The sequence below is a fragment of the Hippichthys cyanospilos genome, chromosome 11 (genome assembly GCF_059441005.1).
Source record: "Hippichthys cyanospilos isolate Australia breed blue-spotted pipefish chromosome 11, RoL_Hcya_1.0, whole genome shotgun sequence".
In the NCBI taxonomy this organism is placed as follows: domain Eukaryota; kingdom Metazoa; phylum Chordata; class Actinopteri; order Syngnathiformes; family Syngnathidae; genus Hippichthys; species Hippichthys cyanospilos.
Window position 1 is genome coordinate 16,862,463 of NC_142379.1, and position 25,430 is coordinate 16,887,892.

The 25,430-nt window shown below is 38.3% G+C and overlaps 1 protein-coding gene across 1 annotated transcript in view; it reads left to right on the forward strand.

Annotated features, from left to right (window-relative positions):
* The window catches only part of arhgef17 (Rho guanine nucleotide exchange factor (GEF) 17), a 55,559-nt gene that overhangs the window by 22,427 nt on the left and 7,702 nt on the right, over positions 1–25,430 (forward strand). Inside the window, exons 2-15 of the mRNA XM_088426824.1 lie at positions 14,251–14,328; positions 18,438–18,620; positions 19,317–19,433; positions 20,975–21,067; positions 21,153–21,329; positions 21,462–21,512; positions 21,733–21,842; positions 23,559–23,644; positions 23,716–23,834; positions 23,932–24,139; positions 24,244–24,317; positions 24,403–24,486; positions 24,631–24,734; positions 24,977–25,086. Coding sequence (XP_088282950.1) covers positions 14,251–14,328; positions 18,438–18,620; positions 19,317–19,433; positions 20,975–21,067; positions 21,153–21,329; positions 21,462–21,512; positions 21,733–21,842; positions 23,559–23,644; positions 23,716–23,834; positions 23,932–24,139; positions 24,244–24,317; positions 24,403–24,486; positions 24,631–24,734; positions 24,977–25,086 — 1,594 coding nt within the window. The remainder of the gene's footprint in view (positions 1–14,250; positions 14,329–18,437; positions 18,621–19,316; positions 19,434–20,974; positions 21,068–21,152; positions 21,330–21,461; positions 21,513–21,732; positions 21,843–23,558; positions 23,645–23,715; positions 23,835–23,931; positions 24,140–24,243; positions 24,318–24,402; positions 24,487–24,630; positions 24,735–24,976; positions 25,087–25,430) is intronic.

The window sequence follows — 25,430 nt, forward strand, 5'->3', positions numbered from 1 at the left end:
TTGGAATGATTTTTAATGTGTTTGAGAGCATTTGAATTTGAAGGTGTTTCCAAACTTTTAATAGGTACTGTAGCTCAGTGTCCTGACTATTACCCACAAGGCAAAAAAAAAAAAAAAAGGAAAGGGGGGACAAAGATGTTTAGCAAGTGATTGTGTAATAAAGACAGAAATATGACAGCTGTCGCTATTGTCATGTATGGCATGAATTTTACATTTATGGGGAAGATGACAGAGATCTTCGTGCATGCACATTTTCATAATGATTATATTTCTCATTGACCTGTAAGTTTGGATAGTTCTGTTTTTGCTGTGTGTGTGCCCAGTTGTGTGCACACAGACTACCTGGAATCCTGCATTCCAGTCATTTGGTATTGAGCCAAAGCATTCTGGAAACATGAGCAAAAAAATAGGGTATTATGGGAAATGAAGAGGAAAGGGTTTTTGGATTAATTTCTACATTATAATGTAGCATTTTTATTCTCCTTTGACAAGTCACAACTCCACCAAAAAGTGTTTTTTTTTTCCACATCTTCAACATCCTCTCCAACAGTTTTCATCCTTACCATTGTTAGGAATTTTTTTTCTTAAATCGTCTTAAAATGTTAAACATTATTCCATGGGAGGTGAGAATTTTCTAGGGCTTAAAAATAACTTCCTTATTAATGAGTCGTCCGGTAATTCAGGAGTATCATTTTCTGATTATTGAATGCAGAAGATTTGTTTCATGAAGTAAGAAAATTTAGTGGGAGTTTCGTGAGGGTGCATTCTCTGATCTAATCACTACTTCTTTAAGCAACACTGGGACTGAGCCCACAGCCACACGCACACACACACACACACACACACACACACACACATGCAATACTGCCATATAAGGAGAGAGTGAGTACACGGTTTAACAAGGGGGTCTGCTCTCTTATTTTCTTCCACTTTTTTGCTCTCCTAAAGTTCTTTGGCATCTCTTTCTTCCTTGCTCATTTTCCATTTTAGTATTCTGTCTTATTATGCTGTCATAACCCAAAATTCACCCACTTTCAGGCCAAACTGTCTGTCGGTCTAGAGAAAGGATGCACACCCACTTTTTGAGAGCTCGCCCAACACAAAGCTTTTCTTTCCTCCCTGGCTTTACTAAGAGGTACACATTAACTAAATGTCCTGCTGCTGCTCTCTTTAAATATCACATATTAGGTCACACCACTCACTCCAGAAACCATTACAAAATGAAATGGCTGTAATCTAAACAAAAAGCACACTTGACCTTTTTTTCCCATTTCCCCCTTTCCACATCTTCCTTGTATCTAATGATGTCGTGTGTTTTATTTCAAAGTGTTCTTGCACAGACTGAGACTAGTGGCGCTACATATTTTGACATTTTAAAAGGAGTTTTCAGTGGTTTGGCACGACTTATTAGTTATAAACTGTTTTGTGCACAATTGCTGGTGATATCCGTGTTTGGAAACATGAGCCTCTTGTGGGAAAGCAACAATGCTGAACATGGGTTGGGGAAAAGTTGAGAAAATGTTCCTGTAAAGTTCTTGAAAGTTTCCAATATACATTACCATGCATGTTTTGGGGAATGCGGGAGGAAAGTGGAGTACCCAGAGAAAACCCACACTGGCAAGGGGAGAACATGCAAACTCTGCACAGGAATGCAGACCTCTCAATATTCAGGCAGACATTCTCACCACAGAGAGAATAATCGACCAACAGCATATCGGCATCTCCGTGACTGAGACCGTGACTGAGACCGTGACTGTGACCTTATAAGACCAATAGCATATCGGCGTTTCCGCAACATGCAAGAATAGTTATTTTTGTTGATGCAGCAAAGCGGACACACTGACCGGCATGTTGGATTGTTTGTGCGTAAGAGGGGGGACAAAAAAACGCCGCGGTCCACGTTCGTAAGATGAAGAATTCGTAAAATGGAGTTCGTAAACTCGGGGCTCACTGTATATGTATGTATATATATATATATATATATATATATATATATATATATATATATATGTATATATGTGTATATATGTGTGTGTGTGTGTGTGTGTGTGTAAGGCGCAGGTCATGACATCAGATATTTAAGCAAAAAGATGTTATATGAAAGTTTTTTAATTTTGGTTTTAAGCTTTTTTTAATTAAAATAATAAAATAAAATAAAACATTTTAACAACAACATCCTCTCTTTAACATACTCAACATGCCTGCATATATCCAAAAATTATTTTCAACATAACACCAACAGAATACTGCAGAGTTAGCAGTTCTTTAGCATCTTCTTTTGTGTCCCAATGTTTAATTGCTAGATAATTTTAGTGAACATATAAACACATTGCAGATAATTCATACATACAATCACAAGGAAAAAGTCGGGGCTTACAGCAAATTTCTGTTATTCAAATTATTCTCTGAAAATTTCTGAATTTTTACAGTATACAGTGAAAGGGTCCAATGTTGAAAGTTACTGATGTTTTGCAACCCTATGACATAATAGTTTGAGGCAGACGTGTTTATTCCAAAATGACTTTGGCCCTCTCACGTTTATTTAGTTGCAAATGTCCGAATGGCAAATATTTGGCTCGACAGTGTATTGTGTATACCAGGAGTCACAAAGTCCGCTGTGACACTGTGAGTGAATATTTTGACAGCGCACTTGTTAATGTTTGTCGGATGATGAAAAATACCCTCGTGGCGCCGGAGCTATGTGTTGATGGGCGTGTGTGTGCGTACAAGTATATCTTGTGGAATGTCAGTGTTTCATGTGGGCGTGTTACAGTATAAATGGATCATCATGGCATAGACGACATGGCATAACCTTTTTTCTATTGAGATTGTAGTCAATGTGAACTTTTGTCAACTGAGCTTCATCAGTGTTTGCTTGCTCTTTCTAGAATGCTGGTGTTTTTAGTCTTTTTAAAGACTTTGGAAATTGTTGCCTTTAGAATGTTTCCCTGACAAGTTTATCTTTTTGGATGTTCAGAAAATATAAGAGGGTTAATTCTTTTTTAATAGCGGCTTTATGATGGCAGGTTGACGCTTAGCACACAGCCGTACTTAATGTTTTTTCATACAACGTTAACGTCATAATGCCCTCACCAATGTTACTGATTGATGTGGTAGGTTCCAACTTAGGTACTGTATAAATTTGAGGTACATACAGTAACTCCATAATAAACCGAGGACCCCCCTCTCTATTCTCTCTATTGTTCCGATCGAAATGGTTCATTCATAAACTCTGCAGCAAATAATGATAGCTCTCTCTCCTCTCTCTCTCCCTTCCTCATTCTCTGTCTCTCTCTCTCTCTCGCTGTTTCCCACACCCTCTCCTTTTCTTATTCATGCTTTGTCCTCCATTCACATGTTACTGTGGCAACCACTGTTACATAGTAACTGACTGACCAATAAAAGAACTTGGACTCACCGTCTTGCTACTTATTCTCTCTTCTGCTCATTTCGCTCATCTTCCCACTTTCAAATTGAAGATTGAAGGTGTGCTGGCTTGATATCTCTACCCTAGTTCATCTCAAAAGTGTGTGATGCGGTTGAGGTCAAAGCTAGTCAAGTTCTTCCACATCACATTCATCCAAGCACGCTTTTGTGGACCTTGTTTTGTGCACTAGTCATGTTGGAACAGAGAAGCGCCTTCCTGAAATTTGGAACCAGACAATCGTACCAAGCCATGACACAACACTGTTTACTGTAGGAAACCTCTACTACACACACAATTGCACAAATGTCCACACACACATGTATGGATTTAAGGCCTTAGGGGCGTCAGGAATGTTAAGAAAAGAGTCAAAAGAGAAAATACGGAGAATGAGGGTTTGCGGTTATAGGTAAGAGAAAGGTAGAGTATACTGGCAAAATCATACAGTACTGTAGTTCCTACTTAGGTTTAGCATTGCACAATAGCTTCTGAGCTTGCAAAGATCACATAACCAGAAAACAGGTGAGCCAGGACAGTCGTTACAGTAGCAAATAGACACTGTGATGTCACTTTCAGTCTACAGCAAGTGGCAAAATGGAGGATTTTTCTGCTTAATTCATATTTCATAAACGACATTAATCAGAAAGCTGTCTTTAGACTAGTAGTGTCATGTTGAACATATTATTACAAAACCTTCTTGTTTTCCCTTTTGACCTTACCTAGGAAGCAAAGGCTTATAGAAGGGAAATTGTTTTATAGTTTGTTTTGGCGGCATGCAAGGAATTTAAGAAATTAAAGGACAGACAAAGAGAAATGGAAGGAGAATTAGAAAAAGGATACTGGCTGGGAGATACAGCAAGCCAGAGGAGGTATTTCCGGTGTGGTATTGGGGTTAGGGACTTTGTGATGGATATCTCTGGAGCCCAGTGCATTCTGGGATAGGTTGCTGGACAGGAAGTGATGGGATTTCTGATTAAATGCTGGCAGCATGACTTCATAAGGAAGAATGCATGCAAGGCTCCTCCTGGTGTGTCTCTTCAAATATGCATGGATGACTAACTACGCACACTTATATAATCACAGTATACAGGAAATCTGATTACATTGATGCTGTAGTGATACAGTACATGCTATGACCTTTCATGTAGACGTGGGTTAGTTTCTCCGCCAGTGCCCCAATACGCACACGCGGACAAAAGAATGCTCAGCTGGGGACCTTCTGTGTCTTTTTTTTTTAATTTTAATTACATGGTACTAGACAAAAACACAGTAATATGCACTGAGTTTCTACATGTATATAGTATACCATATATGACAATTTTCTGAAAAATCTACAACATATGGGTGGCTCAATTCATGAACCGCCGTAAAGTTCAAACAGGTTGTTTGCGCCTCTTTGGCTAACATAGTGTAATGTCACATTTTAAATCACTTGTACTACACGGCCTTTTTCTGTCAGAGATCCTCTCGCACATGGCGACCAGCCCTTGATTTAGTCATCTGAGATAGACCCTAGCTCGATTGAGGACAATCACTGTAGAAAATGGATTTATGGATGAACTACCTACTATTTTGGTCAATGTAATGAAACTGCTAAGTCTGTTTGTAGTTTACTGGCAAGTCACATTCAAGATGGTTTTTTCTTGCTAAACCACAGTGTGTCCTCTCGTTGATGATTACAATATGTGGGCCAGCGCATAAGGTTCCAAACCTATTGAAGACAAAGGCTCTTTTGACTGCACATGTATCTCTTGCCCATACACAGAGCAGCCAGCTTTGGGAGCATGAGCCTCTCTGGTTACCTTTGTGTTCTCAATCTCAACACGTGATATGGTTTCATTAGCAAGCACAGGGCTGTCACTGAATTCCAATCTACCTTAAATGGGTACACTATTGTATAAAACAAGTCTATTATTGAAATTGAACGTGATTGCACCTTGACACTGATACTGGTTTGGAGACATACAGTATGCAGAAAGCAGTGTAAATACTGGTAAGCTTTTTCTTTATTATGGCTGCTGCCCCCTTGTGGACAGTACCTGAGCAGTTACAGTGATGCTCAGTACAGTAGTCTAAATTCACAACGTGTTTTTAACCTGCGTGATTCAACACCAAATTGACCACACAAAAAGATGATCTCACTGCTTGACATTTGATTGTAAATTATATACATTTTCATGGTTGATTTTAGTCTAATTACCTGTCATCATCGTTTCCGCATAGCAGAGACACACAGGCTCATACACATATCTACCACACTTGTGTGCCTGAAGTCAACATGGCATACATGCTTAAAATTGTGTTTTTTCGTTAAAGATGTTTTTTCTTTTCTTGTTCATGTTCTGAAATATTTAAAATATCAAACACACCAGGTGGACAACTCCCATATCCAAACACACGTACTGGTCCAACTGCAAAGGTTTTGATCTATTCAGGCAAACAATATTTCACATACATTCACACATTTCAACCCTTGTGTGGACACTTGTCTACAAAGGCAATGTTCACACTGCAGGACTTAATTCTCAATTCTGATATTTTTTGTGAAACATGATTTATTTGTAAGATTGTTTATTATTTCCAAATAATGTATGTTGAAATGGCTGTCTTAGTAGAGCTATAATATTTCCGATCTTAAATTTTAGGAGTAAATTATGATTATTCATCATGTTTGATCAAACATGTCTATTTCTTGGCCCTTTTTTAAACAAACATATAAACAAGGCTTCAAGGCTTGATACTTACACATAATAATAATCTACCAGTAAATAAATAAAGTGAATAATAAATAAGGTAAACAATAATTAAAACTTGTCACACAAGGCAGCACAGCTAACTTACTTGCTGAGTGCAAACCAATGAAAAAAATGAAGCCCACTTACAACCAAGCACATTTTTACTTTTAAGCAAATTTTAATCAATTAGAAGTCAAAATGTCATTTTCAGTTATTTAAAACTGAATTCATTCAAATTTTTTGACAATCGGATATTTCAAAATGGGTCTCAAATGACAGGTAGCACTGTATATACAGTATTAGGAATCAGGTGAGAAAATCAATGCCATTTCACACTCGTGAATAATGAATGAGGGGCAGAAAAGCTGAGGCTTTGGTCATGCAAACGTGGGAAACATTGCCCCCTGGTGGTAGGATGACAAAGTGCTTGATTTGACTTGTTATCAAAAAAAGTGCTTGACTTTTTAAATGTTAAAAGCTTAATTAATCGTGGCAGCCAATCTCGTGACAGTGATTAAATTTGATCTATTGTACACCCCTACTTCAGGCTGCAGTGTGAATCTAGCCTAACTCATCTTTAGCTGTAGAACCTCTTTAATTCACCCCCATCCAACGGTGTGGGGATGTGCCTAAAGGTGTCATCTGTCCTCCTCCATGTTCACCTGATTTGACTCAAGCCTGACTAATATTATGGTGCAGGGGTGTTGTCTTTGGCAATGATGCATGTCATATTGGCTGTCATTTAGCAACATTTTGCTGGTCCAGGTGGTAGGTGGGCGAGCAGATCAACGAGTTAAAGCACACTCACATCGTACTAAGGTGAGAGGGAAATATATTTTTGGTACAGGAGGTTGTAAGGTCAGCCCACCTATGATCCATCACATATGTGCTGAGTGGCATGCTATTTACTGTGTACATGAATCTATAAATCTACAGTGCATATTGTTTAGTCCAAAGTGATTTAATACAATGGTTATGTTTTGAGATTTTTAAATTTTGTATTACATATTTTTGAGTATTCATTTATTTATTTGCCCATGTATTATTTTTAGTCAGAACTAAAGCAACAGCATGGCCAGGGAATATTCAGACCAAGTGTTATCATTTTTGGAATATATCGGTACAGAAAATGAGACATAATAACCAAAACATATTGTAGGGAAACATTCTAAATGACCCTTGCCTGAAGCTTTCTCATCCATGTACTTCATAGGATATGCCTTTTTTTGCAGATTTTTGGGAGATCAACTTGTAAATTAGAATAAACATAGAAAATGTTTGTTTTATTACACTTACACAAAATAGAAACTACTTAAATAAATTTTATACAGAGCATAAATAGTTTGAACGTTACTGTTAATACATTTTTAACTGCCTGACACTGACCACAAACATTCATGTGTGTATTTTTTCAATGTTACCAAGCAACAGCATATGCTGCAAAAACAGGAAATGCGGAGGTTGTGTTTGTCGTGACGTTGTCATGGATACGTTTTATTAACGCTGGGGTAAAGGTTTTTTTTTTTGTTTTTTTTTTTAAAATGATCAGTAAACAAGTAAAAAAAAGTAATCCATTCCAGCATCAAACTGTCGCCTGTATACAAAATCCATCGCTTTTTAACACACTGTCTTTACTTAGATGGTGTTTTGTGCATGTTTTTTTTTGTTTGTTTTGTGCATGTTTAAAACTCTTAAAATATATTATACTTGGACATTCCGCCATCCTGAGTTCAAAATGGAATCTGATGTTGTGTCGATGAGTAGGCAAATAACATGTAAGGTGTTTATATGTTGTATATATATGTTGTATGTATATATATATATATATATATATATATATATATATATATATATATATATATATATATATATATATAGGCCTATATATGTTGTTTATATATTTATGATCTCTGTCAGCAAACCTTCAAAATCATCTATTGTTGGGATGGCAACATGGATTAAAGGCCAATTTCCTGCTAGAAGCTCACCTTTAAATGTCCTTTTGTGACCTTTCTTGCCACTAGCTTCTGATCTCTGCTGGATACAAAAAAGAGGTCCCCTCCAAGCACCCTTGTTTTATTTACTAAGACCTGTATAGGCTAAAGTCATTGACAAAACATGACTTATTTTTAAGGCTGCTTTTTTGAGCTATAATGTGTTGCTATGACCCTGACTACATGGTTGGGAATATTAAATAGGCTTGTAATGTATTAGGAATAGCCTAAATATCTCTTATCCCATGTGCCAAAACGGCATATTCTGTTAAACAAAAAGGCCAGATTACATCTCTGTTTATTAACCTTATTGCAGAAATATAAAACCCTCTATTACTGATGGAATCAAACGGAATACCGCTTCTCATCCCTCGCATTGATTATTTATGAGTGGATTGGTCCAGTGTGGCTGAGCAGAGCAGAGCTGGACGCCCGCTGCTTGCGTCTGCTTGTGCCTGCTGTGTCTTATTATACACACACCCAAGGGGCGGGCTGTGACACACACACATGCACACGCATCAACCTGTGCTCATCTCTTGCTTACATCATCCATGCAGTTGGAAACGAGGGTGCCGAAGTGTTGCTTCGTCGCATTTACGGAGAGTGTATGGTGCACAGTCACACATGGTGTGACAAGGTGCTCACTTTGACTCCAACATTGCAAGATTTTCTTGATGGACTGATTTTTTTCCAGTGTTTGTTGCTGTTGATATTGGATTTGTGTGTGTGTTTTTAAGAAATGACCGTGACTGTGCTTTTATTCTTCACCCTCAAGTATTTATTTCATAAGAAGTGAAGAATCCGATGATGCTAGCGAAACGCAAATAAAAAACTGCAGGTGATCTCAGGTTGTTCCTTGTGTCAAAACAACGGATGCTGCAGATGGTTCGGACCCTAGCTCCGTTCGGTATCGCTCTGGAGGAAATGAACGGCGCGCATCTCGGAGACGAGGGAGGTGGAGGAGAAAGGGATGCTGGAAGAGAGGAATTTTTGGCCAAAACCGATGCTTCGGATCATACCAGAAACAATAACGGGAATTTGAACGGACATTGTGCTGCGAGGCAACACTCTAATGCAGAGGTACACCCTCACTTTTCTTCTGGCTCGATGCAACTCCAGCAAGCCAGTATCGTAAATATTTTTATGAATGCTCTACCGCTTAATGTGTCCCTTTATCTGAGGGTTGCTGTGTATTTCTTCTCGCTGCAGTGTGTAATGGAATTAGAGCTGAAGTGAATCACGTGATAATCACTGACACTCATATTGACTTCCACCTTGTCTGTGTGTGTCCACTCTCATCTCTCTACACCTTCACTCTCTCACATTCGGTGCTTTAGTTTTTGCAGCTGTTGTATGTTAGTTTATCATAACAAGAGTGAAACTTCAAGACATTGCTTGAGAGAGCCTGTCACATTATTTACCTGCAAACGCACAAACTCTGACTGACATAACATAACCTTTGCTAATCTTAACACTCAGCCTGTTAATCCACATACAAGTGTGTTACATGTGTGAGGGACTCAAGTTAATCTTGTTGAGGGCAGAGAAATATTAACTGATCATTTACTTCAGATACATACTTGTAATTGTTCCACACATTTAAATTATCACGCAGATCTTTTTGCGCTCTCAGATTTACTGTAGTTCAACGATATGAATTAAAACACTTACTGTAAATGTTAGTATGACAAGTATCATTTGGCTTCGTGTATAGTGATGAAGTAGACTAAGCAGTAGTTGTTATTATAGTGAACACAGTGACTTATGAATCACTGACTTAGTTTGAGGAGTAACTTTTTAGCAGGTTGATCCCAGGGACCTTAAGCAGTTTTTTTATTCAATTGAAAATATGACATTAGTAACAATTGCTATTATTATTGTTGTTATGTTATCTTATATTTAATGCGTAAAAGGCTTTATTTAGCCCTCCAAGTGCAATTGAATGCACCATTCGGCTCGTTCTCACGTTAGCAGCGAGGGGAGACTTGTGCGGTATCATACAATGACAGCATAACTAACGAGGGGTTTCTTAGCATCCTTAATGCCAAGGTGCTGATGTTTGTGAGCTATGCAATATGATGGCAATAATTTGAGATGAAGTCGCAAGGGCAAGTCAAGCCAATTAGAATGCAAACATTGTTCAGAAAAAGAAAGCTTGGCAAGGCTATTGTATAGACATTCATGTATTATATGCTGTATTTATTTTGATGTTGGCTAACGTAAACGCATCGGCGGCATGGTTTGTTATGTTGTTTTTCTTAGTCCGATCAAGTAAACTTGCATACTTTTTTAATTACCCACAATACACAAGGAATCATTTCACCCCAAGTTGCCGAAATCCTCCCATGCGGTCGGCGGACATGATCGCTTTACATGATTACTCCTCCTCCAACAGTGTAGGCACAATGTCAATTGAAGATGCAGCCTTAACGGTGAACACTCGGAAGCATGGCAATTGTTCAGTACGGACCAGGGCTTAACTCTAACAAAAACTGGCACTCTTGAACACAAAGGAAATGTCATTCAAAAAATATCTGGGACCATCGACGGGCATTTTAATTCTCAGTTGAGCGATTCCATATATTTACATGAGGCAAAAAGTCCAAAGTTTAACTTGCAAAGAGTGATGCAATACTGCTAATTTTGAGCCTTGTACATAGCTTTTGGATTTTGTATACAGTACGTTGCACGGTGTGCTGTTAAAACCATTGTATTGTTATTATCGGAGCTGTGTGGTTGGGAAAACCTATTTGTCGAGACAACGTTTGCTCAACGTGTCGCTCATTACATAGGAGACAAACAAAAGAAAGATCGACTGTCAATGTGTGACGTCTCTGGCCCCTGATAGTAAGTATGGCTGTTGTTTTGACAAGTAGGTTTCCTGACCTTCTACAAGTTTGCTTTAATACTTGTACAACCAGTTAAACGAAAAATGTGGTTGTATGATGTTTTTGTTGAACCATATTTACCGATATTTTTCTTTCTCGGCCAAACAGGTACACTTAGGCCTTCTCGAACTGGCAATAAATGTCTCCGGTTTGCCCTATTTGCTGTTCGTGCCGGGGCTTTTTTTCTTCATCAAAACCTAATCTTTCAAAACGTCCAGCCAAAGTGGAGATTTGCCCACTCCTCCAGTTTTGCGGTTGCGTGTAACAAGCCTAAACTAGAGATTTGCATCATCGCGCTATGCTTTTTCCCGCCAAAGAAGCAGATACCAGTGATGTCAGAGGGGGATGTTTTTACTGATTGGACACATCAGAGGTGGAATTTATTTTTGATTGGGCAGAATTTGGGAAAACTAATGCTGCCTAGCAATTTGGCATGCTTGGAAATGAATGAAACCAAACTGTGCTCGACTTCATTAAATAAACAAAGCAATGTGGATGGTGGCTAACCCTTTTGCTGAAAAATAAATCTCAGTTACAACCGTCGGTGTTTGGCCTCCCTGATCTTAAACATAATTATTGGTTCTGAAAAACAGAAATAAACAGTTTATCTCTATTTTGGTCTTCAAAATATGTTGAATATATTGTATTAATTACTCTGACTTACATGTGTTCATGTCAGAACTGTGAGGGACTATGATATTTTAGAATTGAGAAGTGAAGATAAAAATGAAGTGTTGGATCAATTATGCATCTGATAGCTCATTTGATCACTAAAGAGTGGATCACAGCAGCCTCTAGCGTACAAATTGCAATTAGTGAGTTTGAGGACACCCACATGCTTTTAGTGCATGATTACATGACACCAGGAGTAATAGCACAGAACGGCTACGGCAATGCAGTCTGTTTGGGCTAAAGGGCAGCCTGTTGCTGCATCAGCTACGTACACTGTTGCTATGGGATGAAATCTACAAGAAAATAGGCAGGAAGGTATTGATGAATGAGAGGAGTTGGTGGATAACAGGCTTAACTGTGCCATTGAGGTGACCAACTTAGATTCACATATTTACTGTGTGCTGGAAAACTGTCAAATTAACATTTCCATTATTAAGACATGCCATAATGATAATATATATATATATATATATATATATATATATATATATATATATATATATATATATATATATATATATATATATATATATATATATATATATATATGCAATGCAAAGCCTATGGGGCGGGGGTTAAATCCAGACAGTTGGGTATTTTACTAGTAAATATCTGAAAATTGACATTAATTGGAGTCAAGTGGGGCTACAGGAGACATGACGCATAAAATCTTGGCTGTCTTTCCTCTGGCTCTGATCCATTTTGTCTTCGATGCTTTAGTGTTAAACATGTGATTTCAATGTAGAGAGAGGACTTGGCTTTATAAATCTGCTTCATGCCTGCAACATTTCAAAAGCTCACAGAGGCACTCACATGTGTCTTGTGGTGACATTTCTCCTTCATGCGGTCGAAGGCTCTCATTCCTCTCCCTGAAGCAATGGCTGAATTTATCCTTTCGCTCCAATTTCACCGTACCCCGGCCATATAGAACCCTGACCGCCTGTCAACAGGCTTTTAATGTGTCTGAGGGAAAGAGCAAAATCCACCCAGCAGACACTTAATCGGCAGTTCCAGTTCATCATTATATTTAAGATGGACAATCCTTATGGATAGAGTATGACGGAATAAAAATGTCACCTATTCATCCATGCATACTAATCACCAATGACACCCATCCAGTCACAAGCAAAGTGGCAGACACATTTTCACACTCTTGGTCTTTATCAAAGGCCCAATTACGAGCAAAAGACCGTTACAGAAAAATCTCCGGATTTGAATTCATTCACTGCCAATGGTGACTATAGACGTCACAGATCTGGGCTGGCAATGGCTACGTTGACTCATGAACTGCCTTTGACACCTATACAAGTCAAGAATGGTAATGATTCACTCGACATAAGGCCTTCTATCTGAATTACTCAAGTTCACTTTATTCGCAGAGATGTGTGATTGGCTCTTTATGAAGACTTCACAGTAAAAATCTGCTTTAAACACTCGCTTCATCCGTGAACGTCACATCACTAACTGCGATCCAGTATTGATATCAAATAGCGGTCCTATATCCATCACAAAAATAACAGGATCACATTGATCTGTCTACATTTAAAATCTCTGAGAGCAGTCATACTGTATACAAGCAGTCCATTCCATATGCCGCTCCTGCTCTTCCATCCAGTGTACTAAAGTAAACTTGATTTGTTATTTTCTTTACTTGAAAGAATACAATTTGTTTTCAGGTAGTTTAATAGGATTCTCTCTCAGGGTCATTTTTGTGATTATTTTATTGAAGTGCAATATTTTATCATGTTTGAGGATATTGAGGATAAATGGATCATATTTTTTTTTTCTACTGTTGCTATCTTCTTTCTTTGCTTCGTTTTTTTCTATTATGTCGTCTGCCTTGAAAACCTGAGGTGTTGTTGCGGTATTAGTCAGAGTTGCCTCTTTGCTGCCGTTACCATGGTTACCTGGTTGCTACCAAAATGAAACCGACATTCCTAGCATTATTTCGCCGTCTTCTATGTCTGTGTGCTCATGCGTTGTCTGCAACCTAATTAAAACATTAGCGATGCGCAAAAAAATTCCAGTGTTCACAGCAATTGTATAACCCAAAGCAAGAAATTCACCTGTGCCTTATGCGCACAGACGACCACAAACACACACAAGGGATCCATTGATTAAACACATCCATGTGGGAGTTTATTTTTCAGTTATTTATAGAGCTCGGTATTGCTTGAGGGCCTTATCTGTGTGTGTGTCGCATGGTTTTGTCCTTTTTTGTTGTTGTTGTCTCTAATGATTTTGGAAGCATCCCTAGAGAGAGACCCAATTAGAATTCATGACCTAAACTCAACTTGTTTCTGCCCTAATGTATGACTGTTGTTGAATATTTACCACTATGTGAATGTCAGTGCTATCTTGTTAGCATCATGTAAGATCTGAGTCATTAAAAACAGGCTGAAGCATGACAGACTATCAATCTTTAGTTTGTCATCTTTGCAATCAATGCATATTATAGATAAAGCTCTTATGAGAACTATGACAATAAAAAGGCTTGATAATGTAATTAATTGTCCGACTTTCTCCTGTCTTTATAGGACATGAGAAAACATGTGATGATGACACTGCTGGACACAGAGAGATCCTATGTGGAGTCGCTACGCACTCTGATTCAGGTAACAACAGACCGGAATTGCGCGTATCTGCAAATTATTTTTCACAAACTCCTGCTCAGTATTTCTCGACTCTTGACAAACACACGCACATCTCTGAGGACATAAATTACAAATGCTAGCAACAAAGGTGTTACGTAATCCACTTATATTCACTTGTTCGCCCCATCAGGCGAATCTGCTAACCTCATCACGTCTCACCGTCATCAGCATTATCGGCACTCGTGGATGGGGAGCCAATGAGGTGGTCTCACGCACCGCCGTCAATGTTTTCCTTACGGACAGAAAAATATTCAGACGTATCTATTGAATAGGGGTGGTTAATTCCCTCTCACTTCTAATTCTTCTTTTTTCCACATCATCCTATTTTGGACAGCTCAAAGCTTCCAACTTTATGGAAACAATTAAGGAAAGGCCCCTTTCTGTTCCCTTGACTGCCCCAGTGCACAAATCCAAGGTCTATGATGCTGTCTATCAGCATCCGGCATGTCACCTCAAATTTTATTTATTGCTTTATTGGATTTATTGGAATAGTTTTAGTTCTCAAAATGGAATTTCACTTGAACTTTTTGTTGTGAGCCCCAAAGAAGAATCAGAGCATAGACATGTAGGCATGCAAAAGGAGCTGCCAGCGTAATGGGGAGCAAGTATTGTGCTCCTCCCCTGAGTTGAGTCATGGTGGTGTAGTCGCCAGCTGAAGGACACCTTGACGGCACTTGTGAACCATCCTCTGTCATCCTCTGATTGATCTGATGTGTGATATGACTAATGACAAAGGTTCAAGTTTTCATGGTTTGTTGGACCTATGATCTTGATGGTGAATGTCCCGTACCAGTCTAAAAATTGGTTATGCAATAATTGTGTAAGTGATTTAATGATTTCCTGAATCGTAGAACAATACTTAAACAATTAACATTATACAAAAATATGGATGGAATTGGTTGGTAATCAAAATAGTCATCGAGCTGCAGCTATTAAGTTTTTTTACATTCAGATATTCTGTAGAGCAGTGGTCCCCATCCCCCGGTCCGTGGACTGGTACCGTTCCATGGATCAGCTGGTACCGGCCTGTGTCGACTGCAACCAAAATAATGTTTTGCCGATGATTTAGTTTAACAGTTCATAAGTTTGTGCTTGATCTTTGTTTTTTTGGCGCCGCTTCTGGCCGCTGTTGATATTACATAGTGAGAACATACATAATGAGAAGTATGATGTGGTCAGCACACCAACGGTCCGCAATATAAACGTAAAGCCTTGACCGGTCCCTGGTGATAGAAACGTTGGGGACCGCTGCTACAGAACATTTGACTCAAATATTTAATATTTTGCTTGGTAAAACCAATTACAAACACAGAAGATCAAATAACACATTTTCTCTTCATTATGAAAGACCAACTTTTGATATTTTTTGATTAACATTTTTGATTTTTTTTTTAAATTTCAAATATGCTTAGCAGCACACTATATTTCTCTCAAGAAAAGTTTCTCCCCATAAATGCTGGCTTATGAGACAAAGTGACGTCAAAACCGCAGACATTTGTATCAGCATAGTTTGTTTCAAAAAAAAAAAGAAGAAAAAGTGGGAACGGCAATTGTGTCAGGCTGGCCGCTTCAAAGTGGCCAGATTCTATTACGCCTATTAAACTGCCTTGAAAAGGACGCACTTATAATTTTAGGGTCGAAATCTGGTATTTTATATGTTACTGTATATAGGACGCACTAAAAGTTTGGCAATAATGTCAAAACTATAGCAAAACAGAATAAATATATTTGTAAATCCTTCATATTTTCATATGTTCATTTATTTGTTGTTGTTTTTTTAATTTGATGCATTGAATATTTAAATGCAGTACTAATGAAAAAAAGAATAAAATTAAATAAAATAATCCAACGCACTTTTAGACTCACTGATACATTTGATAACCAACACGTCTACCAATACTCTCTCTGTATCTCTTCCATTCTCTCTCACACACACTCACACACAAACACCGATAATCAAGTGACCACCCTGCAGATTCACCCTCCGTTGTGCGAATTCTTCTAAGAAGCTCGTTTAGACGTAGGGCATATGCATACATGCACATCCATCCCACGGACAGTCACATTTCTGTACTTGTCCCCACGCAGCCCAGCGCACACTTTTATGATTATGCGTGGCTTCAAAGTGATAAAATCCTGCTGTGTTCCCATGACGACCCGGGGAAAGTGTTACCACAGTGACCGCAAACCGAAGCTGCAGACTCTTTGAGGATGTGTTAGTCTGAGAGTGCAAGCTTTGGCTTTAAAAGTGTTTGTGGGTAGACAGGGAGCGTTTTAAGTGATGCGTACGCATATATTTACATTCGAAGGCTTACAGTTGAATGTGTATTTTTAGAGCTAATGGATGCAATGTAGTATTTAAAAATAAAGGAAACCAAGGAGGAACATTCTGATGGCTCATATGCCAACTTTTATTTCACCTTGAGTAGATGAACCATAATTAATCCTTTGATATCAAATAACATTGCGCAAGTTGATTTGAAATTCTGCATGCTTGTCAAAAAATATGCGTCTAGAACGCAGGCAAACGAGAGCATTGAATGTTACTTTTTTTTCTTCAGTACAAGTACAAATGAGAGAGCCTGCCGCTGAAATAAAGAGAAACACTCAATCGCTAGCCGGAAGCGTCGCTCTGTGATCAAATGATCAATTTTAGCTCCAGAGGTCTTATGTAACACACTGCTTGCAAGTTAATGAAGGAAAATGAAAAATGACTTTTCTACCTCCCATCCTTGTCTTCCCAGTCATGCTGGAGCTACTTATTTGAATCATTCTCAATCTTATTGTATTACTGTAGATCAGTGGCGGTCGGTGAATTTCGTACCCGGGCCTTCACTGAGCACCGCGGCAACAATTAGCACTCTCACGACACTGACTTGAGTAAGAACTGCATCACTGAATTGATGCACTGAAATCAGGCCAACTTACCACCACGCCATCTGTGACTCCATTACACCTTTCACGATAGCAGTTTCCTAACGTTTTATCTAATAACATATCATAAGAATATATAACTTCAAATTGATGTAAATTTCCATTGGGTTCGCAAGTGGGGGTTCAGTACTGAGTCATGAAGTCCCTTTTAGTGGGGAACAGCGGACTGGTGTCTGAAATCTGAATTATTTATCTAAAATGATCTTTATATGTCTCAATACCCAAGCAAGTGTTATGTAATGCTGTGTTGAAAGTAGGTCACCAGCATGCATGCACCGTGTGTCATGCCAGTGGGTGGACTTTGTTTGATGAAATATAAATTAAAAGCGCTTACGTGAACTTCCATCCCAGCCCCCCAAAGAGCCCCATAGGTGCACCAAAGATAAAAAGATTGATTCAAGCACACAGAGGAAATGAGTGGGTGGACTACTTTCAAGAGTACTCCATGTCATAGTACATTTCTCTCACCATGTCTTTTTTCTTCTGGCTTTCTGTATTATTTTTTTGTCTGATGCCCCTGACTACAGCTGTTTCGCTGGTTGTATTAAAGCAAGCTTATAAAAGTTGGTGAAACCTATTTGTAGAGACAACAGGTGGATATCCATACTTGCCAGCAGTGGCCGCAGACGTGACGGCATATCATACAAACAGCATTCACACGGAGAAAGACATGAATACAATTGTAATCACATTTACAGTGTTTTGTGATTAAAAAAGAGGGATAGTGACCTATCGGTCTTAATTATTGCTGTATTATTAATACAGCTTTGTCAACTACAGTATACTGCATCTCCCATTCAAGTTGGTGTTATTTTCTTGGTCACAGTCTGACAAATCTGAGTCATTCTTGTTGAGAGATCTTTTCATCCATCAGTAACAACTTGAACATGTTGGGACTGACTCATAAGTGTCTGACCAAGAAAATGGCGTGCATCGCATGGAAGATGAATGGCAGCCAGGCCCGTTGTGAACAATGCCATGTCACGTCTTCGCCTTACTACTGGAAAGTATGGCTTTCCGCATACTGTCTCGACAAACAGTTTTCCTGAGCCTTTATAAGCTTGGGTTGATGTGTTTCAAATGTTCTTTTTAAAATCTGACTTTGCTCTAAACTGCTTGTGTTTCTTCCATCACAGGGCTACATGCGACCTCTAAAACAACCAGACGGAGGCTCCATTGTGGACCCACTGCTTGTGGATGAGATGTTTTATCAAATTCCAGAGATCTTGGAGCACCATGAACACTTTCTGGAACAGGTTGACAGCTGCGTCAACCAGTGGCACGATAGGCAGACTGTTGGACACCTCCTCATCCAATCAGTAAGTATATCTGCCGATAAGAACTACAGTTTGCAAGAAGAAGCTTGTCCGGCTTTGTCAACTTGTTGTAGGCACATTTATGTATTCCAATTAATAATTTATGATCGTATAAAAAGTTTTGGCCATGTTAGTCCAAGTGTAAAATTTGTACGCTTTGTCTGTAATCGTAAGAAGGTAAACCAGGCTGGTGAATGAGCTGTGAATAGCTCACTGACGTCGACAAAAAGCAAAGTCACATTTAACTTTGTACTCTGAATTGTACGCTTTAGGTTTAAGTTGTGCGAAGTTGAGGCGAACAGTTATGTGCTTTCCTCATGTATTGAGAGCAACAAAAGCATTTTACTTTTTTTTGCTGGTCCATCGGTCGTTGGTACTCTTTTCGCTAACAGCTCAACCCCCACAACTGCTCTCTCACCTGCTCTTTCTATTACTGTGACGAGAAAACAGGTCAGCATGATGTGAGTGTATATTTTTACAGATAGAAAATTGTATCTAATCTTTTTGTGCTTCGGGAGTCCTTTAAATGACAAAATGGATCGCATCAACAATGAAATAGTTTCAGAAATTCTCCCAAACAATTTTCTATCCATAATTTTCTTGTGGTTTTCAGTAGGCAGCACTTATGATTACCATTTTAGTGTATGTTATTTTCCAATGCCCCCAGTAGCCTTGGTGTCCTCCTTTTCTTTCTTCCAGTTCTCCAAAGAGAGCCTGGCCAATATGTATTCAGCATACATTGACAACTTTCTGAATGCCAAAGATGCTGTAAGGATCGCTAAGGAGGCCAAACCAGCCTTCCACAAGTTTCTGGAGGTGAGCAAAAAGTTGAGGTGGTGAGAAAATTTGTTAAGATTGCTTCTCTGTATTCTTTATTTGTTTACTTTTTGTTGCATACTGTCAGATAAACCAATAAATACAGGTATTTTGTTTGTATGTTGTTCAATATGCCAAATTCTTACTCTGCAATTGCAGATGTTTGCCTTATTTCTTAAGTAGCTGCCAATTTTCAATTAAACTGCAGGGTGATTGAAAAGTAACTCCCTATTTTAAATTAATTACTGTAATTTATTTTTTAAATATAATTTCTACAATTAATGAATATGAGAAGAAAGTGCATTGCATGGACTTTTATTTAAAATTCAATATAGGCATCTTCATTTACCACCAACTTCTCAAGTGGACAAGAAATCGCATCAACTGAGTTCACAAGAAAATCTTGCGGGATAGAAGTCATAACTTCAAGTATTCACACTTCAAGTTCTTCCAAATTTCTTGGTCTTGTTGCGTATACTTGGTCTTTTAACCAACCCCAGAGGAAAACATCGAAGGGTGTTAAGTCAGGACCTCTGGCTGGCTTCTTTATGATACTTCTTGATCACTTTTGGTCAGTTTGTCTTCCTTTAATGGTTCTCCACCATCTTTGCACTCGAACAATGAATCTCCAAACTTTGTAACGTGCAGCCATCTGGGCACGCTACTGTAGGGCAGTGGGCGCGGATGAGCCCAGGGAAAAGGATTTGTTTTTGCCTTGGGAAGTGTCATAGTGATAAAATAAGGATTGGCATTTATTTTATTTTATTTTATTTGATGCACTTGGTTATTTGTTTTCAGTTTTAGACAGACCTGTAAACACTGTCAAAAGTAGTTAACTGTTGTTGAAAGTTTCGTTATTTTGCTTTTTGTTTTGTTAAGGTCAAAATGATACAGTTTCAGGTCACTTTTATAGATAAAAATTGTATTTATATTGGGCGCGTATTTATTTTTCAGGCACTTTGATGCATGCAGGTTTTTTTCTTAGACAAATCTTTAACTATAAATACTGTAAAAGTGTAGTTAACAACTGTTGAACATTGATTTCTATTGCTTTTTCCTTTTATCAATGTTCAAAAAGGTTACAGTTTTAGGCATACTTATACAATGTAGGCATACTTATACAAAGTTTTAGGCATACTTATACAATTTCTATAGATAATAATCTTATTTATGGTTGGGGGCGCAAAGTGTTTTTTCTTTCCTAGCGGGAGCATTCCAAAATATAATTGAGAAGCACTGCTGTAGGGTAAGACATCCAGCCATTTTTGTAGGGTTTTGAAATTTCACAGATCAAGAAAATGAGAGCATTAATTACATTGCCACACACAAAATTTAAGAAACATTTTACAGTATTTGAATGGATTGTAGGTATTTTAGAATAGGAGTTTTTTTTTTTTTTTAATGTAATTTATTGCAACATTCAGGGAAAATCAGATAAACCAGTGTTAGATGTAATAAAAAGCCTTAACAAGTTGGATATGCTACAGTATTTTCTTTCAACATACCACAGGCACATATCTTTTCTACTCCCATTTGTACAGCAAAATATGCGTGAGAACAAAGAGAAGCAGGCCCTGTGTGACTTGATGATCAAACCAGTCCAGAGGATCCCTCGATACGAGCTTCTGGTCAAGGTGATTTCTCCTAAGCGCTGATTGCTTCAGCATGCCTTTGCGGTTTTTGTTTAGCTACAGTAAATGCTTTTGGAATAATGCGTAGGACCTCCTGAAGCACACCCCAGATGACCACCCAGACCACCCTTTTCTGCTGGATGCCCAGAGGGACATCAAGCGGCTGGCGGAGAAGATTAATAAAGGCCGTCGATCTGCTGAGGAGGCGGAGAGGGAGGCCAGGGTCATCCAGGAGATTGAAGCGCATATAGAGGGAATTGAACACGTAAGTCACAGTGTTTTAACCTACCTCAATGTAGCGCAACCTACGACGTTCTTCCGTTGTTTTTTTCTTGTCGACCACTCCTGTTTTTCTCCAATACAACATTTCACCAATACAATTTTATGTTTTTTTTAGATTTTGAATCCCCAGAGGAAGTTCATCAGACAGGAGATGGTTATGGAAGCGGTAAGTACTGTCTCTGCCAGATGTATGTGTCGTCGTCGTGAATTTCTGGGAATACTACACAACTCAAGTGAACAAAACGACTAAGTCCATTTGCAAAATGGCTCACTTGAAAATATTTTTACCATCATCATAGGACAAGCGGTTAAGATAATGGATGGATTAAGATTATTTTGAACTCTCATTGGCAAAGAATAGCTGAGGTTCTTTATTTTCCCTGCAGAAGACAGTTGGCGGGAAGAAAGATCGTTCCCTCTTTCTCTTCAGTGATCTGATCATCTGCACTACACTCAAGAGGAAGTCTGGCTCGCTGAGACGCAGCTCAATGAGCCAGTAAGTTCAAACACACACTGTACTGTATGGTTGATCACCAACTTCAGATGAAGCTGGACATTTCTCATTTGGATTAACAACTTATTCGGCAACCACATTTGCATATGAAAATCTATGTACTGTATTTATCACTAAGAGCGCGACATCATGTCATCTTCACAATGGACACTTATTCAATTTGAGACTGTGTTGTGATTAAGGGTTGTATAATTAAATCATGACATAATGTAAATACAAAAATATCTCATAATAATATGTCTCAAATTTAAATGAAAAGAAAAAAGTCAAAACTATCATGGATCACACCTATTCCAATCTGTAGCAGATTTCAAAAGTGTCTTTAATAATCATGACAGTTGATGCTTTAGCAAATACATCAGAAATATAAGTTTAGAAAATAGGTTAATATAAGTTTAAAAAATATTTTTAGTAAACCTATTTTCTAAACTTATATTTCTAACCTTATTTCTGAAAAGGGTTAGAAAATAGGTTAAAATGTTTTGGGTTTTTAAGAAAGGTGACCCTATCCTCTATAGATTTTCCAATTGTGCTGTAAAAGATTTCCTCAAATGTATGTACTGTATGTATTTATGTATATATGCTATGCATACTATGTATATATTCCATAAAATACACCACAATGTCTTCATAATTGCATTGTCCACTTCAATAAATACGATACATGCGTTCACTTTAAACGTGAAAATAATAATAATAATAATAATAATAATAATAATAATAATAATAATAATAATAACAGCTGATGCCACTAGATGGCGGTAGCGGCCTTTTTACTATACAATCTGATACCAGCATGTTGCAGTAGTATAACCTGAGCAGTGCGCCTTTTATACGCTGACGTTAACGGTGGAATGTGCAGAGAATGTGCTGATTGATGTGGCAATTCCATAGCTCAAGCTTCTAAAATTTTCCACTCAAACAAGGCATCACATAAGTCATTTTAGATCTTTTTGCTTGATATATTTACACGTATGTGTGTGTGTGTGTGTGTGTGTTTATATATATATATATATATATATATATATATATATATATATATATATATATATATATATATATATATATATAATGTGTGTGTGTCTGTGTATAGTATATCATTTATATTGTTATATTCATAGAATAATTTGCCTAGGTTTTTGTTAATATTTAAATAATGTGTAATATAATGCTGGGCGTGGGGGATGAGCGGTTTGCGCACACAGTAAAGGGACCCGAGTTCAATTCCAGCTGGCTCCGGTCTTCCTGTGTGGGGTTTTCATGTTGTCCCCAAACCTCCCCCCACACTCCAAAAACATGCATGGCAGGTGTAGTGGACACACTAAAATGTCCTTAGTTGTGATTTGGTGTGTGAATGTTTTTTTTTTTTCTTTGTGTGCACTGTGATTGGTTGGCAAACAGTCCAGGGTATCCCCTGCCTACTGGGATAGGCACCAGCAAACCTGCAACCCTTGTGAGGATAAGCGGCTCTAGAAAATGAATGGATGGATGGATAATGCTCTACTGGACTATCATAAAATGTATCATACAAATGATTCCCCCACATAAATACTTAATAAATGCCAGATACTCTGTAGTTGTGTAAATGCACATCCATGACCACTATATAAGGAAATATTGTATTTTTGAGTTTTGGCATAATATTTGGTGGATATATAGCTCATGCCATGTCTTTTACTTTGCTCTGGTGTCCTTCAGATACTCCGCCACAAGTGTAATTGATACATCGAGCAAGTATAAGTTTCTGTGGAAGCTACCTCTGGAGGATGTAGAGGTGGTAAAAAGTAAGACCCTTTTCACTTGATTTCTTCATTTATTTTCACTTGGTTTCATCTGGGTTTTTTCTCTGCAATAGGTTCCATTCAGACAACCAACAAAGAAAACGTCCAGAAAACTATCAGCCGACTAGATGAGGATTTGAGCACGCTTGGTCAGATCAGCAAATTGTCTGAGACCCTCAGCTTGTCACACCAGGTATTGTGTACTTGTTTGCAAACACATTTGTGCCCATTATCCCATTGTGCATGTGTGGTTTTTTTTTTCACGTTCTCCCACTTATCTACCACTTAAGTCCCTAGATGAGGTGATCAAGGATCTGATGGCCTCTGTGCACAAGGAGCTGTCGGAGAAGCAGTCTTTGGCTTTCAGTATGACCTCCCCACCCACTAAGCTGGAGTTCACCTCCGTATCGGCCGAGAATAGCTTTGTCTTCGAGTTCACCTCACCTGACGTTCGCTCCAACTTTGAACAGGCTTTTGAGGAAGCAAAAAAGAAGTTGGGTCAGTGTTTTTATAGCATTTCACTCTCATGAGAGAGATACTGCACAGCGCGTCTATGAATAAAATTGTAGCTGAATAAATAATTGTCCTTTATTTTGACTTAGCTATGACTAAAGACCAGTGGGATCCAGAATTCCTGAAGGCCATTCCCATTATGAAGACACGCAGTGGAATGCAGGTGACTATGGAGCAAAGCATTTTCTGTTTTTAGTCATGTCTTCAACAAGGCATCCTTATAACTGCACTGTATTCTTGGTTTGTAGTTTTCATGTGCATCTCCAAGTAACACCTGCCCTGAGAGTGGGTGTGAGGTGTGGGTGTGTAACAGCGATGGGTATGTTGGACAGGTAAGAAGCCTTGATCCAACTTTGTACCTGTTTTTACCTTTTTTGTATTATCAGTTTTTTGTCGTTGTTGTTTTTTGCCCAACGTACAGCTTATTTTATCTGCTCTGCTTGGATCTTGAAAATGTTGTCATTTTTCTTCATTAGGTTTGTTTGTTGAACATTAAAGATGAGCCCACAGTGGAGGCCTGTATTGCGGTCTGCTCAGCCAGGATCATATGCATTGCTGCTGTCCCTGGACTGAAGGGGAGGTCAGTGAACATGCATGCGCACACGCACACACACACAGACTAAAAAATAAAATATTTTGTTTGAATGAATATTTTCTTTTATCAAATAATTTCATCACTATTTCTTCATGAGAAGTATTGAATAAAAGAATAAAGTATTAATCTAAAATATGGGAATTTAATCATTAAAAAAAGACTGACTTTTGTACATCTGGTCATCATCTAACTTATATCCCGTATAATGATCTTGTTTTATTTCACAGGGAGCGTGGGCATGAAGCCGCTCCTTCATCCACAACACCTGACAGCACTCAACAGCAGTTGCATATTTCAATCTCCCATTCTTCTTTGGAAATGGCCGAGCAACCGACAGGTAATTCATACAGTAGAATGTGTTTGCTTTTTGCTGAGACTTTTTCATTACTATGTTTCTGTCTTCAAGTCCACACAACAGGTGGGCAAGCCTCAGTCACTCACTTTTTAATGTTTTATATTTCATGGGAGAAATGTGTTTGTAAATAAATTACTTTCATTTGTGCTCCACCACAGCATTTATTAGGTGAAAAATAGTTATCCTCCTGTCTTGTGAAGGACAACAGTAAACTGTTCTTGAGCTAAATTTTTTGTTGAGGTGTTCAAGTCATTAATGCCTTGATTTTGAGATTCCTGGAGGGACAGTTTATAAGTGATTGAATGATGACCATATCAACTAGTTTA